Source organism: Solanum dulcamara, chromosome 7, assembly GCF_947179165.1.
Source record: "Solanum dulcamara chromosome 7, daSolDulc1.2, whole genome shotgun sequence".
NCBI lineage: Eukaryota > Viridiplantae > Streptophyta > Magnoliopsida > Solanales > Solanaceae > Solanum > Solanum dulcamara.
The window spans coordinates 77,353,985-77,373,173 of NC_077243.1; the positions used below are offsets into that span (position 1 = coordinate 77,353,985).

The 19,189-nt window shown below is 37.5% G+C and overlaps 1 protein-coding gene across 2 annotated transcripts; it reads right to left on the reverse strand.

Moving 5' to 3' along the window:
* Positions 1-4,850: 4,850 nt before the first annotated feature.
* On the reverse strand, positions 4,851-15,681 carry LOC129895867 (uncharacterized). Of its 2 annotated transcripts, XM_055971638.1 has the most exons (5): positions 15,044-15,678; positions 14,138-14,179; positions 13,216-13,302; positions 11,170-12,618; positions 4,851-5,215 (listed from the first exon to the last, which is right to left on the reverse strand). In XM_055971638.1, exons 4-5 carry the CDS (start codon positions 12,614-12,616, stop codon positions 5,181-5,183), a joined length of 1,482 nt encoding a protein of 493 aa, XP_055827613.1. In that variant the 5' UTR covers positions 12,617-12,618; positions 13,216-13,302; positions 14,138-14,179; positions 15,044-15,678; the 3' UTR covers positions 4,851-5,180. The 2 variants fall into 2 exon arrangements, with proteins under 2 accessions (XP_055827613.1, XP_055827614.1); XM_055971639.1 differs by lacking the exon at positions 14,138-14,179 and having other exon boundaries at positions 15,044-15,681.
* Positions 15,682-19,189: the final 3,508 nt, after the last annotated feature.

Below are 19,189 nucleotides of genomic sequence, written 5' to 3' on the forward strand. Positions count from 1 at the left end.
ATTATATCATTCTTTATTTTTACATAATATTATAAATTTATGATTTGAATGATAAATTTAAAACAAAAAAAATAGGGTGCGGGGTAGAGCTTCTATGAAAAGATAAGATAAAAGATTAAATATAATTATTAAATAAAAAAATAACGATAAAATGAGAAGAAAATATTAAGGTAACGATTCGATCACAGCAAATCGATCATTACATAAAATTGGTCTTTTCGTCGTTACCTAAAGATCGATTTAAACGATACGATACAATATAATTTAAGTAACAATCAAAATAAATACTGTATTTAAACAAATAATGCAGTATAATACAACGGGTAACAACCATCCAAACAAGGTGTAACTAGTTTTTTCCGTCGTTACGTAATATCATATATCTGAGTATAAATTTAGAAAAAATAAAATATGAGATAGAAGTAAAATTATTTAAAAGTAAGTAAAAATAAAATGAGAAATAAATAAAGGTTATGATGCAATCATACGAAATTGGGCGTGATATAAAATGGAACTTTTCTTATTGTTACTTAATGATGAATTTATTGATACGATATATTAAAATTTAAATATCAATCAGTAAAAATATTGTATTTGAACTAACAACACAATAAAATGTAACATACATCCAAACAAACTGTTACCGTGAAAAGCTTCTTTCACGGGATCTCCTTTAGTAAAAGAAAATATTTTAAAAATCTAGCTAATTATGAGCTATTTTATTCAAACACTTAGAAATATATATAAACATGATGCTTGAGAGCGTTCAATATAATTATTTTTGTTGGGTTTAATTGATAGTTTGAATGAGAAATTGAGGGAAAAAGAAATGGAGAGAAAAATGATTTGTTCTCTCTTGCTTTATTAAATAAGTTTTGGTCCCACATAGGTGATGGAAATGAAAAGTCTCCTTCTTAAAAGAAGAAGCACTCCTTCATGTTGCTAAAGGGTCAAGAAGAGGGTCTCCCCTCGCGCCGTCGTCGTCGTCGCTCGCTCGGCTTCGGCTTCGGTTTCGGCTTCGGCTACGGCCTCGGCTATGGCTATGGCTACGGCTACGGCTTCGGATTTGGATTTGGATTTCGGCTTCGGCTTCGGATTTGGATTTGGATTTCCCTCCGTTTTTCCAACAGATTTTTGAAAGGTTGCAACCTTGTCCGAAAAGTTGCAAACCTTTTCTCAACAGACAAATCTTTTCCCAACAGATGTCTTTTCTTAAAAGGTGCAAACAGTCTATATATGTCTCTTAATCCTCAGAATGTAAATACGATTTTTTTTTCCTGAAACAACATCTTCTTTTTCATCTTTCTGCACTTTCTAAAACTCGTATGATATACAACCATCAATCGCAGTCACCATAATTTGTTGTACCGCTATTCTGGTGAGTAAATCGTTCTATCCTGGGAGGAAAGATTCCAAAAACCTTTGGTATATTGAGGGGAATAATTTCCTTAAGGACACACTGTGCATTCAGTGGGCTCGGTTTCTTGTTCATATATAATTTTACCAAACACTGTTCTTATTTTCTGTTCTGGTTCTATCTTTTATTTCAGATTCTGTCTTTATTACTTTCAGAAGTTTTTTGTTACTGTTTAATATTTTCAATACAGTTTTCTAACAATCTTAAGGAAATTATTGTTATTTTTATTTTTCTGATTAAACTGTATTCTGTTTTTGGAGACTAAAACCTGTGTGGTTTTCTACTCCGTATAAAATAAATATTCTAACTTGAAGAGTATAAAAACTTCGTTGGAATATTAAAGTTCATACTTGTACAACGATTTGAAGAGTATAAAAACTTCATCGTTTTTTTTTTGTAAAAGGTCTGATATTCTGAAATATTAAGACAGTTTTCTATTTTGACAATGAAAAGAAATGACAAGTGATACTGCTACTACTTCTGCGACTGTTGCTGCAACAAGCCGTGCTTCTGTGCCACCGGCAGAAAAACCAGGAAAATTTTCTGGAGCCAACTTCAAAGGATTACAGCAAAGGGTGTTCTTTTGGCTTACCACTCTTGGTATGCAGAAGTTCACCAACGAAGATCCTCTTGTGCCCGCTGCTGATATGCCGGCCAATGAAAAATTTATGATTACTGAGGCATGGACACAGGCAGATTTTCTATGCAAGGGCTACATCCTAAGTGCTTTGGATGATGATTTGTACAATGTCTACAGTGCTGTGAAAACTTCTAAAGAATTGTGGGATGCACTTGAGAAGAAGTACAAGACTGAAGACGCATGCTTGAAAAAATTTGTGGTTGCTAAGTTCTTAGACTATAAAATGATAGATAGCAGAACTGTTGGAACCCAAGTTCAAGAACTACAACTTATTTTTCATGACCTTATTGCTGAAGGTATGATAGTTAATGAAGCATTTCAAGTGGCTGCGATGATAGAAAAGTTGCCTCCTTCGTGGAGAGATTTCAAAAATTATCTAAAGCACAAGCGTAAGGAAATGAAGTTGGAAGATCTTGTGATTCGTCTCAAAATTGAGGAAGATAACAAAACAGCAGAAAAGAAGTCGCGTGAAAATTCAACAATTATGGGAGCGAACATCGTTGAAGATGCTGCTCCAAAGAATAAGAAAAGGAAGCAACCTTTTGGAAAGAATCAGGAGCAGAACAAGAAAAAGTTCAAGGGCAATTGTTATAATTGTGGGAAAGTTGGCCACAAAGCTCCAGATTGTCGTCTTTCGAAAAGGGACAAGAGAAAGGGACAAGCCAATATGGTGGAAAATAAAGAAGGTATCGATGATTTGTGTGCAATGCTATCAGAATGCAACCTAGTAGGTAATCCCAAAGAATGGTGGCTTGATTCGGGAGCTACTTCGCATGTGTGTGCAGTCCGAGAAGCCTTCTCTACTTATTCCTCTGCAACACCTGATGCAATGATCTATATGGTAAATTCTGCAACTGCTAAGATTGAAGGATATGGGAGAGTATTTCTGAAAATGACATCCGGCAAGGTGGTGACATTGAACAAAGTGTATCATGTTCCAGAAATGCGAAAGAATTTGTTGTCTGCCGGCCTTCTTATAAAAAATGGATTCAAGTGTGTTCTAGTTTCAGACAAAGTAATTGTCAGTAAGAATGAAATGTATCTAGGAAAAGGCTACCTCACTGAGGGTCTTTTCAAACTAAATGTAATGGTTGTTGATGATAATAAAGTTCAAGCTTCTTCTTACTTACTTGAGTCAAATAATTTATGGCATTCACGTTTAGGACATGTCAATCATAAAACCTTGCGAAAACTGATTAACTTAAATATATTGCCTAACTTTGATTGCAATAAATCAAAATGTCAAGTATGTGTTGAATCTAAGTATGCTAAGCATCCTTATAAATCTATTGAAAGGAATTCTAGTCCCTTAGAATTGATTCACACAGACATTTGTGATATGAAGTCTACACCAACTCGTGGTGGGAAGAAGTATTTTATAACTTTTATTGACGATTGCACTCGATATTGTTATGTGTATTTGCTTAATAGTAAGGATGAAGCAATTGATGCATTTAAACAATACAAGAACGAAGTGGAAAATCAATTGAATAAAAAGATAAAATGATTAGAAGTGATAGGGGTGGAGAATACGAATCTCATTTTGAAAAGATATGTTTAGAATATGGAATTATTCATCAAACTACTGCCCCCTACACACCACAATCAAATGGAATTGCGGAAAGGAAGAATCGAACATTAAAAGAAATGATGAATGCTTTATTAATAAGTTCCGGTTTACTGCAGAACTTGTGGGGGGAAGCAATCCTTACAGCTAATCGAATACTCAACAGAGTGCCCCACAGCAAAACACAAACTATTCCATATGAACTATGGAAAGGAAGAAAACCCAATTTGAAATATTTCAAAGTGTGGGGGTGTTTAGCAAAGGTCCAAGTTCCTTTGCCCAAAAGGGTAAAAATCAGACCAAAGACCGTGGATTGTGTTTTTATTGGCTATGCTACAAACAGCAAAGCTTGTCGATTTTTGGTTCATAAATCGGACAATCCTGAAATTAATGTTAATACGGTAATTGAATCAGATAATGCTGAATTTTTTGAAAATATTTATCCGTATAAAACTAAATGTGAATCCTCAAGTGAAAGATCTAAACGACCACGAGAAGTTCAAAAGGAAAGTAAACCAACCGAAGAGGATCCAAGGCGTAGAAAACGTCAAAGGATATCTACTTCCTTTGGACCAGATTTTCTGACATTCTTGCTTGAAAATGAGCCTCAAACATTTAAAGTTGCAATGTCTTCTTCTGATTCAGCATTTTGAAAAGAGGCAATCAATAGTGAGATTCAATCAATTTTGAATAACCATACATGGGAATTGGTTGATCTTCCTCTTGGAAATAAACTTTTAGGATCAAAATAGATATTTAAAAGGAAAATGAAAGCTGATGGCACTATTGATAAATATAAGGCAAGACTTGTGGTCAAAGGTTATAGACAAAAAGAAGGTCTTGATTACTTTGACACATACTCGCCGATAACAAGGATAACTTCTATTCGGGTATTAGTGGCACTTGCAGCTGTATATGATCTTGAAATCCATCAAATGGATGCTAAGACGGCTTTCTTAAATGGAGAATTGGAGGAAGAAAGTTACATGGAACAACCTGAGGGTTTCGTAGTTCCAGGTAAAGAAAGTAAAGTGTGCAAACTTGTTAAGTCACTTTATGGACTTAAACAAGCACCTAAACAATGGCATGCGAAATTTGACCAAACAATTGTCACGACCTAGCCCCGTAGGCCGTGACTAGTGTCCGAATTGGACACTCGTATACACACATATTATCTTTTGTCAATCGACAATTAAACACGATATAGAATTTATATGGGTAGCACGTTGTCTCAAACTGTCACTTATATATATACCAAAATTAGCTATTTCTTGGGGAGTCTTAATTGTCAAAAATAAGATAACATAATACGTAAGCCGACAAGGCTTTCACTCCGAATGTAAATGTCCAAAAACATATGCCATACTAGTACATCAGACAATATCTACATACAACCCACTCATGTGTCTACAGACCTCTAAGAGGATTAACAATAGCATATGACGAGACAGGGCCCCGCCGTACCCCCAAAATACACAAATATATACATTATAAGGATTAGTACCAAAAGTTTAGGCTCCGAGACAATGGAGCACTTCAACCCGTTGAGTAGAATCCTAAGGTGGCGGCTCTCCAAAATAAGTATCTGTACCTGCGGGCACGAAACGCAGCCCCCCGAAGAAGGGGGTCAGTACGAAATATGTACCGAGTATATAAAGCATAAAATATCGTAAAGGAGATCACATCTGAAATAAAGATTCAGGAGTCAAGTGTCATAATCAATAAATCACTGTACCTGTGTTATAAAATAAAGACATGCATATCATCATCATATATCGTACCTGGCCCGTTATGGGACTCGGTATCATAATTATATCAATATATCGTCATATGTATATATATACCATACCCGGCCCTCTAGCAAGGAACTCGGTGAATAGAGTAGTGTACACTGATACCGTACCCGGCCCATTATGGGACTCGGTGCCATAATCATATCGTCATATCATTATAATATCATATTATCATATCACGTACCCGGCCCTCTAGTAAGGGACTCGGTGAATAATGTAGTGGAATTCATACATGATAACATACCCGGCCTATCGTAGGACTCGGTGAATAATACCATAACAGCATGCACGAATAAGATATCATTAGCAACCTTGTGAAATTTAATCATTATCGGAGACTTAATAGAATAAGCAAAACAGACCATCATTTGAAAACCAAGACAATAGTCATTATAAATCACACTAATTATGGATTATACTAAAATATGAATTATACCACAACATGAGTTATACCAACTAGGATGGCTGGAATTATACACATGAGTCAAGACATAACAATATAAATTTTGAAAATCAAGAACGGTAGCCATCCGAGTATATCTACGAATAAGAGTTTCTTTGGAATTTAAGCATACGTCATTCGTTCGTTTCATATGGATCATGCCAAAAGAAGAAAATGTTAACTTTACATACCTTTAGCGTTTATACGTATACGTTGTCCAATATTGTCTCAACCTATATTAAAACGTTAAGCACTATGATTAAGCTATGGACAAGAATAAAACGTAGTCTATCGTTAGTAGGTTATTTCTAAAAAAAATTGGACAGCACCTCCCCTATACCACTCACTTTTCCCACTTTTAAACCAGCCATATAATCATCAACCAACATCAACAATCCAAAATATTGACACAAAATAAGATTTATTATTCATGTTACCAAAGCAGTAAATTCGGAAAGTCAAGTACCTCACGTTGTATCTAAAATTTGAAAATGAAAACGGCAAAACTGGACTTTATAACCTTCATGAAACATTTAGATCTATGTCTTAAGTTTCCAATGCAAAAGAAATCAACTCAAAATTCATTTTCTACAAAGAGATATCATCAAAATACGAACAGCTATACATGAAGGAATTTTCAATCCAGAATCTGGACAGAATTTGTCTTAAGATTCATGCTCAGTTTTCGACATCATAACAGCAGATATAGACTAAGACATAAACATAAGAGTTGTAGGTACGTGTATTAGCTTTCCAAAACATGTTTAATATCTAAATTCGAAGGTCTACACAATGAGATATTCCAGAATTACTACCAGCTACTCAATTCCAAAAACGGGTTTGAACATTCAAAATCTTCATACACCTTTTTCCTCCAAATTCAAGAACAACAACTCATCAACAACATCAAAACAATATCAACCATTATTATACATCATCACTAACCTAATTTCATCCATTTAATCTACCTAAAACAACCCTTTAACCCATAAATCTCAACAAATCACCAAACTAGTTTATAACACTATTTTCTCCGTTCTAATCCGTTAAAACTCTAACTAAACTTGTTAACAATGAAAAGGAGACTTTAATATTACCTTGAATTTGCAGCACCACATAAAATCTTCTCCTTATTGGTTGATTTCTAGCTCAAATTGAAGCCAACACGACGTACAACAATTTTCTCTTCATGAGCTTCGGATTTCGGGACTTAATTTTGGTCGGATTTGGGATTTTTCTCAAGAACTCCCTTTCTCTCTCTCTTTGGAAATTTCCAGAATTATGTTGATCTTTGTATGAAGGAATAGTTACAAAAAATCAGATTTAATTTTGTGGGTATTGGGCCTGACCCGAATTAGAATTGGGTTGGGCCGAATTCACTATTTAGTTTGGCCTGTCAGATTTAAAACGTCTATATCTTATTACTCCGATATCACATTTCGTCCCACGACCTATGGTTGGAAAGATATTTCAATTATCTACAACTTTCATGTTGAGAGTTTTCCCAAATTCTCAAATTATAAAGAGGTTATGGCCTCCCGAAGTCAGCTTACCCGAAACGTAACTTTAAGAAAAACATATTTGATGGCTTCTATTTTGATTCGGCTTAAGGGTCCTTCTTGAGATGTATTTTACTACACATAATTTATTCATATAACTTGGCATCTACAACAAATCATGTCCTTTTAAAAATTCAAAATTAAAAGCCCTTGAATTTATAATCGTTAGCTTACGAATAATCCAAAATGCAAAAATACGGAATGTAACATTCTTCCCCCCTTTAGAACATTCGTCCTCGAATGTTAAACCCGCCTCATAAAGTCTTATAAGAAATTTGGGGGAATAGTCTTTTTTTTTTTGCAACAACAAATAGTTTCATATGTCAATCAATATAATTAATCGAGAGGTTTAGATTACCTGTAGGCGTAGAAAACAAGTGAGGATACTTATCCTTCATCTCTTCCTCGGCTTCCCAGGTCATCTCTTCTCTATTGTTATTTCGCCACAATACTTTGACGGAAGCCACATCCTTAGTACGTAACCTTCTGACTTGGCGATCAAGTATAGCTATAGGGTTTTCCTCGTAAGAAAGCTCCTCCGTCACCTGGATATCATCCATGGGGAATACTTTAGAAGGATCACCAATGCATTTGCGAAGCATCGACACGTGAAAAACAGGGTGCACTGCTTCCAAATCAGATGGTAGGTCCAACTCATATGCAACCTTGCCTATTCTACGAGTAACCTGATAAGGGCCAATGTAGCGCGGGCTAAGCTTTCCTTTCTTACCGAATCTCATTACCCCCTTCATGGGTGACACCTTCAAAAACACCCAATCACTAACCTGAAACTCTAAGGGTCGACGTCGATTGTCTGCATATGATTTCTGTCGACTCTGGGCTGCTAATAACCTTTCCCGAATAAGCTTCACTTTATCAACAGCTTGTTGAATCATATCGGGTCCGATTAACTTAGCCTCACCAACATCAAACCAGCCAATAGGTGACCTACACTTCCTGCCATATAAAGCCTCATACGGTGCCATCTGAATGCTAGAATGGTAGCTGTTATTATAGGCAAACTCAATAAGTGGCAGATGGTCATCCCAACTACCTCTAAAGTCAATAATACAGGCCCGTAACATATCTTCTAGCGTCTGAATAGTGCGTTCAGCCTGCCCATCAGTCTGAGGGTGAAATGCTGTACTAAGATTTATTTGTGTTCTCAATCCCTTCTGAAATGATCTCCAGAAGCTAGCTGTAAACTGAGCCCCTCTGTCTGAGATAATAGATATGGGAATCCCATGAAGTCTTACTATCTCTTTGATATATAACCTTGCATAGTCCTCCGCTGAATATGTAGTTCTAACCGGAAGAAAGTGGGCTGATTTTGTCAGCCTATCTACAATCACCCATATGGAATCATACTTCCGTGGAGTGCGAGGTAAGCCTGTAATAAAATCCATATTAATTGCTTCCCACTTCCAAGTCGGGATTTCTATCTCTTGTAATAGTCCGCCAGGCTTCTGATGCTCAATTTTAACTTGTTGGCAGTTTGGGCACTGGGCTACAAACTTTGCTATATCCTTCTTCATTCCATTCCACCAGTATAAACATCTAAGATCATGATACATCTTTGTCGACCCTGGATGCACAGAATACCGGGCATAGTGTGCCTCTCCCAAAACCTGTTGTCGTAGCCCTATAATCTCAGGTACGCATAATCTGCCTCTATATCTTAGCACTCCATCAGGTGTGACCTCGAATGGGGTCCTTTCCTTTTGAAGGGTTTCATCTCGGTACTGTGCCAGAATAGGGTCTTCATACTGGCGTTGCTTTACCGCTTCTATGATAGAGGATTCAGCAACTCCTCGAATAAAAACTCTACCATCACTAGAATCAGCCAAACGGACTCCAAGGTTAGCTAACTGGCAAATATCACGGATTATCTTTTCTCGTTCTGGTTGTACATCTGCCAGGCTACCCATGGATTTACGGCTAAGTGCATCTGCTACAACATTTGCTTTCCCTGGGTGGTATAGAATATTAACATCATAATCTTTCAGCAACTCTAGCCACCTTCTCTGTCGCAAATTCAGGTCCTTCTGCTTAAAGATATATTGGAGACTTTTGTGGTCCGTATAGATATCAATATGTACACCATATAAATAATGCCTCCATAGTTTCAAAGCATGAATTACTGCTGCTAATTCCAGATCATGAGTTGGATAATTTCTTTCGTGCTTCCTTAACTGTCGGGAGGCATAAGCTATGACTCTACCATGTTGCATCAATACACATCCTAACCCAACACCAGAAGCATCACAATAAATAACATAGCCATCTGGTCCTTCAGGAAGGGTTAGAACTGGGGCCGTAGTCAACTTGTCTTTCAGCAACTGAAAGCTTTGTTCACAGGCATCGGTCCACTGGAACTTAACGGCCTTTTGAGTTAGCCTTGTTAAAGGTGCTGAAATTGAAGCAAATTTCTCAACGAATCTCCTGTAATATCCTGCTAGCCCAAGAAAACTACGTACCTCAGTAGGTGTCGTAGGTCTAGGCCAAGTCTTTACGGCCTCGATTTTCTGTGTATCTACTCGAATACCATCAGCTCCAATAATGTGCCCCAAGAATGCTACTGAAGTCAACCAGAATTCACATTTAGAAAATTTAGCATACAACTTCTGGTGCTGGAGCACCCCAAGTACCTTCCTCAAATGATCTACGTGCTCCCCTTCCGATCGTGAGTAGACCAGAATATCATCAATAAATACAATCACGAACAGGTCTAGGAATGGCTTGAACACTCGGTTCATAAGATCCATAAACACTGCTGGGGCATTGGTCAGCCCAAAAGACATCACCCGAAACTCATAATGCCCGTATCGGGTCCTAAACGCAGTCTTTGGAATATCTGCCTCCTTTACCCGTACCTGGTGATAGCCTGACCGCAAGTCTATTTTTGAAAAACACTTAGCACCTTGCAATTGGTCAAATAAATCATCAATCCTGGGGAGAGGATATCTATTCTTTATTGTCACCTTGTTCAACTGCCTATAATCAATACACATTCGTAGTGACCCATCTTTCTTTCTCACGAATAATACCGGTGCTCCCCAAGGTGATATACTGGGCCTAATGAAGCCTTTTTCTAATAGGTCTCGCAGTTGCTCCTTCAACTCCTTCAGTTCTGCGGGTGCCATTCTGTAGGGAGGAATAGATATAGGCTGGGTATCTGGCAATATATCTATATTGAAATCTATCTCCCGCTCAGGAGGAAGACCTGGAAGTTCATCTGGGAATACATCTGTAAATTCGTTAACTACCGGAACTGACTGAAGAGTCGATTCCTCTGCTTCCAAGTTATGGATACGAACCAGATGATAAATATAACCCTTTCTAACCATTTTCCTTGCCTTGAGGTATGAAATAAACTTACCCCTCGGTGATGCTGTATTGCCCATCCATTCTATGACTGGTTCTCCTGGGAATTGGAATTGAACTACTTTTTCTCTACAATCAACATTAGCATAACAAGAAGCTAGCCAATCCATGCCCATAATAACATCAAATTCTGTCATAGCTAACTCTACCAAATCTGCCTTGGTGTGTCGACTATATATAATCACCGAACAATCTCTATATACTTTGTTGGCTATAACAGAATCTCCTACCGGTGTAGCTACCTCAAATGGTTCTATTGATTCAGATTTTATTCCGATTCTACTAGCAACAAAGGGAGATATATATGATAAGGTGGAACCTGGATCTATCAATGCATATACATCCTGCGAGAAAATCGATAATATACCTGTAACTACATTTGGCGACGCCTCCTGGTCCTGTCTACTAGCCAAGGCATATATGCGGTTCGAAGGACCGCTAGAACTGAAAGATCCACCACGGCCTCTACCACGGCCTGCTGTTAACTGAATACCCTGCCCCACAGGGCGCATAGCTACAGAAGAAGATGAGCCAACAACTGACCCAGTAGGCTGAGCTGCACCACTTAAATTACCCCTAAATGGACACTCCCTCATAATATGGCCTTGACGGCCGCAAGTAAAGCATGCACCTGTAGAAAAACGACATTCTCCAAAATGTGACCTACCACAACGAGGACACCGAGGCAAAGGTGGTCTCGATTGACGCGAACCCCTGTTTATCTGTGAACTTGAAACCCTGGAGCTTTGACCGGATCCTGAATACCCTGTGCTATCGAATCTACTACCTTTGAATTGTGGGGGTGCACTCCGGGCTGGCTGAGAAGGATATCTACTGTACTGCTGAGGCTGCCCGCCTTGAAATTCCCCAGAATAACTAGCCGATCTAGCTCTTTTACGCTGGCCTCTATCATGATCTCTATCGGGCTGACGCCCTCTGTGCCGATCTTCTACCCCTTGTGCATATGCCTGTACCCGGGCAATGTCCATACCTGGCTGAGAAGCCATTGCCATACAGCTATCAATCAAATAACGATCCAGCCCCATCACATACCGATGCACTCTATCAGCCATGTCAGCTACAATAGCTGGTGCATGTCTCGCCAACGAGTCAAACTCAAGGCTATAATCTCTGATGCTCCTGCCATTCTGCCTCAATTGTAAAAACCTGTCTACTCTGGCTCGTCTCATCTCTGGAGGTAGAAAGTGGCCAAGGAAGGCCTCCACAAATTCACCCCACACCGCTGGAGGAGCACCCTCGCCCCTAGATAACTCCCATGACTCATACCAATTAACAGCTACATCACGCAGCCGATAGGAAGCTAACTCAACAGACTCTGTCTCAGAAGCCTTAATTATTCTCAACGTACGCTGCACCTGTCGGATAAACTCCTGCGGGTCATCCCCGGGCCTTGACCCATAGAACTCTGGAGGATTACAAGTCAAGAAATCACGAGCCCTTAAACTATCATGTCTATCAGCATAGTCAACCCCTAACCCATGCCTGCGAGCCTGCCCTGTCGCTATTCTGGTCAGCAACTGAACTGCATCTCTCATAGCCCTGTCCTCTGCCCCTGGCTGAAGAGCTGGAGGCTCAGGTACTGGAGCCTCTGGAGCTGGCGGTGAAGCAACCCCCCGATCCATAGTGTCAGTTGCTGCTTCTCTCTCCTCATATGGCGGTGTAGTAGAGCTCGCCGACTGGAGCACAACCTCAGGCATAGACTGGGCACGGGCCCTAGTAATCCTCGGGGTCCGACTAGTCTCTCCTACTACTGACTTTCCCTTTTGGGCAGCTGTCGCTTTTCTTGGAGGCATCGCTGTAAATATAATAGTATGTTAGGGAGAAATTATCCTGATAATATAGCTCTATCGCACGATTTAAAGTAAAAGAAATGATAACATCCTAAATATCCTGTAGCCTCCTGTTTATAGATGTGGTGCACAACACACCGATAAACAAGACTCTACTAGACACGGTCTGTAGACATTCCGAGGATGAACTGCTCTGATACCACTTTTGTCACGACCTAGCCCCGTAGGCCGTGACTAGTGTCCGAATTGGACACTCGTATACACACATATTATCTTTTGTCAATCGACAATTAAACACGATATAGAATTTATATGGGTAGCACGTTGTCTCAAACTGTCACTTATATATATACCAAAATTAGCTATTTCTTGGGGAGTCTTAATTGTCAAAAATAAGATAACATAATACGTAAGCCGACAAGGCTTTCACTCCGAATGTAAATGTCCAAAAACATATGCCATACTAGTACATCAGACAATATCTACATACAACCCACTCATGTGTCTACAGACCTCTAAGAGGATTAACAATAGCATATGACGAGACAGGGCCCCGCCGTACCCCCAAAATACACAAATATATACATTATAAGGATTAGTACCAAAAGTTTAGGCTCCGAGACAATGGAGCACTTCAACCCGTTGAGTAGAATCCTAAGGTGGCGGCTCTCCAAAATAAGTATCTGTACCTGCGGGCACGAAACGCAGCCCCCCGAAGAAGGGGGTCAGTACGAAATATGTACCGAGTATATAAAGCATAAAATATCGTAAAGGAGATCACATCTGAAATAAAGATTCAGGAGTCAAGTGTCATAATCAATAAATCACTGTACCTGTGTTATAAAATAAAGACATGCATATCATCATCATATATCGTACCTGGCCCGTTATGGGACTCGGTATCATAATTATATCAATATATCGTCATATGTATATATATACCATACCCGGCCCTCTAGCAAGGAACTCGGTGAATAGAGTAGTGTACACTGATACCGTACCCGGCCCATTATGGGACTCGGTGCCATAATCATATCGTCATATCATTATAATATCATATTATCATATCACGTACCCGGCCCTCTAGTAAGGGACTCGGTGAATAATGTAGTGGAATTCATACATGATAACATACCCGGCCTATCGTAGGACTCGGTGAATAATACCATAACAGCATGCACGAATAAGATATCATTAGCAACCTTGTGAAATTTAATCATTATCGGAGACTTAATAGAATAAGCAAAACAGACCATCATTTGAAAACCAAGACAATAGTCATTATAAATCACACTAATTATGGATTATACTAAAATATGAATTATACCACAACATGAGTTATACCAACTAGGATGGCTGGAATTATACACATGAGTCAAGACATAACAATATAAATTTTGAAAATCAAGAACGGTAGCCATCCGAGTATATCTACGAATAAGAGTTTCTTTGGAATTTAAGCATACGTCATTCGTTCGTTTCATATGGATCATGCCAAAAGAAGAAAATGTTAACTTTACATACCTTTAGCGTTTATACGTATACGTTGTCCAATATTGTCTCAACCTATATTAAAACGTTAAGCACTATGATTAAGCTATGGACAAGAATAAAACGTAGTCTATCGTTAGTAGGTTATTTCTAAAAAAAATTGGACAGCACCTCCCCTATACCACTCACTTTTCCCACTTTTAAACCAGCCATATAATCATCAACCAACATCAACAATCCAAAATATTGACACAAAATAAGATTTATTATTCATGTTACCAAAGCAGTAAATTCGGAAAGTCAAGTACCTCACGTTGTATCTAAAATTTGAAAATGAAAACGGCAAAACTGGACTTTATAACCTTCATGAAACATTTAGATCTATGTCTTAAGTTTCCAATGCAAAAGAAATCAACTCAAAATTCATTTTCTACAAAGAGATATCATCAAAATACGAACAGCTATACATGAAGGAATTTTCAATCCAGAATCTGGACAGAATTTGTCTTAAGATTCATGCTCAGTTTTCGACATCATAACAGCAGATATAGACTAAGACATAAACATAAGAGTTGTAGGTACGTGTATTAGCTTTCCAAAACATGTTTAATATCTAAATTCGAAGGTCTACACAATGAGATATTCCAGAATTACTACCAGCTACTCAATTCCAAAAACGGGTTTGAACATTCAAAATCTTCATACACCTTTTTCCTCCAAATTCAAGAACAACAACTCATCAACAACATCAAAACAATATCAACCATTATTATACATCATCACTAACCTAATTTCATCCATTTAATCTACCTAAAACAACCCTTTAACCCATAAATCTCAACAAATCACCAAACTAGTTTATAACACTATTTTCTCCGTTCTAATCCGTTAAAACTCTAACTAAACTTGTTAACAATGAAAAGGAGACTTTAATATTACCTTGAATTTGCAGCACCACATAAAATCTTCTCCTTATTGGTTGATTTCTAGCTCAAATTGAAGCCAACACGACGTACAACAATTTTCTCTTCATGAGCTTCGGATTTCGGGACTTAATTTTGGTCGGATTTGGGATTTTTCTCAAGAACTCCCTTTCTCTCTCTCTTTGGAAATTTCCAGAATTATGTTGATCTTTGTATGAAGGAATAGTTACAAAAAATCAGATTTAATTTTGTGGGTATTGGGCCTGACCCGAATTAGAATTGGGTTGGGCCGAATTCACTATTTAGTTTGGCCTGTCAGATTTAAAACGTCTATATCTTATTACTCCGATATCACATTTCGTCCCACGACCTATGGTTGGAAAGATATTTCAATTATCTACAACTTTCATGTTGAGAGTTTTCCCAAATTCTCAAATTATAAAGAGGTTATGGCCTCCCGAAGTCAGCTTACCCGAAACGTAACTTTAAGAAAAACATATTTGATGGCTTCTATTTTGATTCGGCTTAAGGGTCCTTCTTGAGATGTATTTTACTACACATAATTTATTCATATAACTTGGCATCTACAACAAATCATGTCCTTTTAAAAATTCAAAATTAAAAGCCCTTGAATTTATAATCGTTAGCTTACGAATAATCCAAAATGCAAAAATACGGAATGTAACAACAATGTTGGCAAATGGATTTAAGATTAATGAGTGTGACAAATGTGTTTACATTAAAAATACTCCAAATTATGAAGTCATTGTTTGTTTATATGTTGATGACCTATTGATAATGAGTAAAGACATTGCCGATGTAAATGCTATGAAGCGTATGCTTGCTAGCAAATTTGACATGAAAGACTTAGGGGTTGCTGACTTGATCTTAGGAATTAGGATCCACAAAACTCCACAAGGTCTAGCATTATCACAGTCACATTATATTGAAAATATACTTGATAAGTTCAAATATTTAAATTTCAATGTTGCAAAAACTCCAATTGATGTAAGTTTTGCACTTCAAAAGAATGAAGGTAAAAGTGACTCACAATTGGACTATGCACGAGTTCTGGGAAGTTTGATGTATATTATGAATTGTACACGACCAGATATAGCATGTGCTATTAGCAAGTTGAGTCGATTCACGAATAATCCTAATCAAACTCATTGGATGGCACTGAAACGAGTCTTGGGGTATTTGAAACACACCCAAAACTATGCTTTGCATTATAATAAATATCCCGCAGTAATTGAGGGATATAGTGATGCAAACTGGATCACCGGATCATATAAAGTTAAATCCACAAGTGGATATGTTTTCACCGTTGGTGGAGGAGCAGTGTCTTGGAAATCATCAAAACAGACATGCATCGCCCGCTCTACAATGGAGTCTGAATTTATAGCTTTAGACAAGGCTGGTGAAGAAGCTAAATGACTTTTTGAAATTTTTTGAAAGATATTCCATTTTGGCCCAAACCTTTGGCACCCATATGTATACATTGTGATAGCCAAGCGACAATATGGAGGGCAGGAAATGTTATGTATAACAGAAAATCGCGTCATATTCGACCACGACACAATACTGTTAGACAACTACTCTCTAGTGGTGTTATCACTATTGACTACGTAAAGTCAAGAGATAACGTATCGGATCCACTAACAAAAGGCCTATCTAGAGAGGTTGTTGAAAGATCATCGAGGGGAATGGGGTTAAGGCCTAGGACAAGTCAACATGGCGATAACTCTACCTAGTAGACTGGAAATCCCAAGAACTAGGTTCAAAGAGATCAAACAAAGTTATGATTGACGGTTCAACATTGTCAAATAACTCAACCCATTCTCGTGATGATGACAATGTTCAGAAACAAAGGATAAAACCTTAAGGCTTTTTAATGAGTTAATAAAGCTTTAAAGGTTTTTTAATGATTATCTAAATCTGACGGACAATGACTAGATAGTGTGTCTATAGGACTACACGTTTAGAAATTACCTATGTGAATGTGAAGTATAAGCCGCTTCAAGGGAAATGACGGTAAAGGCCCATTCTCTATGCATTCACGAAACCAGGCGGTGTTCATGGCTGAAACGAACACAACCGTGAGAACCATAAATGGTTGATGATTAATTGTGTGACTTATGTTGTCTAGTTATACAACAAAGTTCGACGGTTCAAAGATATCGCATCTACCGATTGATCGAGTATTTTCTATATAAGTTCACTATGGAAAGTTCAAAAGGAAACTTACTTATCTAGATGCAATTAATCTTCGCTTGTATATCACACACTTATTCGTGCATTCCTTTATCTTGTAGACATTCCCCATTCATGTGGGGGATTGTTGGGTTTAATTGATAGTTTGAATGGGAAATTGAGGGAAAAAGAAATGGAGAGAAAAAAATGATTTGTTCTCTCTTGCTTTATTAAATAAGCTTTGGTCCGACATAGGTGGTGGAAATGAAAAGTCTCCTTCTTAAAAGAAGAAGCACTCTTTCATGTTGCTAAAGGGTCAAGAAGAGGGTCTCCCCTCGCGCCGTCGTCGTCGTCGTCGCTCGGCTCGGCTCGGCTTCGGCTTCGGCTACGGCTTCGGCTTCGGCTTCGGCTTTGGCTTTGGATTTGGATTTGGATTTGGATTTGGATTTGGTCAATTGATATGATTGATTGATAATCTTTTTGGACCAAATTTCCTTTAAATTTTAATTAATTAATATTATTTATTTAATTAATTAATTAAGTGAAAAAATATTTTTGGACCAAGTTTCTTTTTGGACCAAGTTTCTTTTTGGACCAAGTTTCTTTCCCGGATTAATTTAAAATATTTCCCTCCGTTTTTCCAACAGATTTTTGAAAGGTTGCAACCTTGTCCGAAAAGTTGCAAACATTTTCTCAACAGACAAATCTTTTCCCAATAGATGTCTTTTTTTAAAAGGTGCAAACAGTCTATATATGTCTCTTAATCCTCAGAATGTAAATACGAATTTTTTTTCCTGAAACAACATCTTCTTTTTCATCTTTCTGCACTTTCTAAAACTCGTATGATATACAACCATCAATCGCAGTCACCATAATTTGTTGTACCGCTATTTTGGTGAGTAAATCGTTTTATCCTGGGAAAAGATTCCAAAAACCTTTGGTACATTGAGGGGAATAATTTCCTTAAGGACACACTGTGCATTCAGTGGGCTCGGTTTTTTGTTCATATATAATTTTACCAAACATTGTTCTTATTTTCTGTTCTGGTTCTATCTTTTATTTCAGATTCTGTCTTTATTACTTTCAGAAGTTTTTTGTTACTGTTTAATATTTTCAATACAGTTTTCTAACAATTTTCGCACATCACTTCTATCTCTCATGAAACAGTCACTCATTCTTTAACCATATCAACAATATCTGTAGCATCTGGTAGCATACTGAATTAGGGATCCATGGGCATAAAGCAGTTTTTGGAGCTATCCAAAGCTGCAACACCAATACATGTTCTCCAATTATTAGTCTGCAATTCTGCATTTGTAAATAATAAAATATCATATTGTATATGTGAGTCATTTTTTGTGACGAAGAATATATTAACTCTAAATTATAAAGTTAAAGAGTATATCAAATCATTTTATCTTGTATTTATAAATCATAAAGGATTCAAATATTTTCAATAAGACGAAATTGTCTCTAATTTCTTTTTCTTTTTCCCTTTCATCCAGTTGGCAACGGCAGATGCCAGCCCATCTACCTAACCCAACGCCCAGCTTACTTCGAAGTCTGAGGAAAGTTGAAAGTTATGTAAGCAGCTGGCTGATGGAGGAGAAATTTTTTTTTGGGAGGAAATTCCGCTCGATATTCGATGTCTGCATTGAAATAAAATTAATTTCATATTAAAAAAATTTCACCTGATAAAATATTCCCTAATAAAGACGACAAAGCACTACCGATAAAGGCGACAACATTCTATGGCCACTAGACTTAAACAAGGTTCTACCATATCTACACAAATTTATTTTATGGGAATGTCCAGATTACGAAGCAACGGTGGAATTTAACTCATTTCTATTTGCAAATAATTGGAGTTAATATCTCAAAAACTCATTTAATTTTAGAAATTTATCTCGCAAAATTATTAAATTTTATTTTATATCGATAAAATCACCCAACTTAAATCTTTGTATCA

Bases quoted from the DNA above. Each gene is read 5' to 3' on its own strand.
- LOC129895867 (XM_055971639.1), bottom strand. From the start codon at position 12,616: ATGCCTCCAAGAAAAGCGACAGCTGCCCAAAAGGGAAAGTCAGTAGTA. The intron at 5,216-11,169 runs GTATATTATCGA...TCGTGCCCGCAG, and splicing joins GTCGCCAAATGTAGTTACAG to GTACAGATACTTATTTTGGA.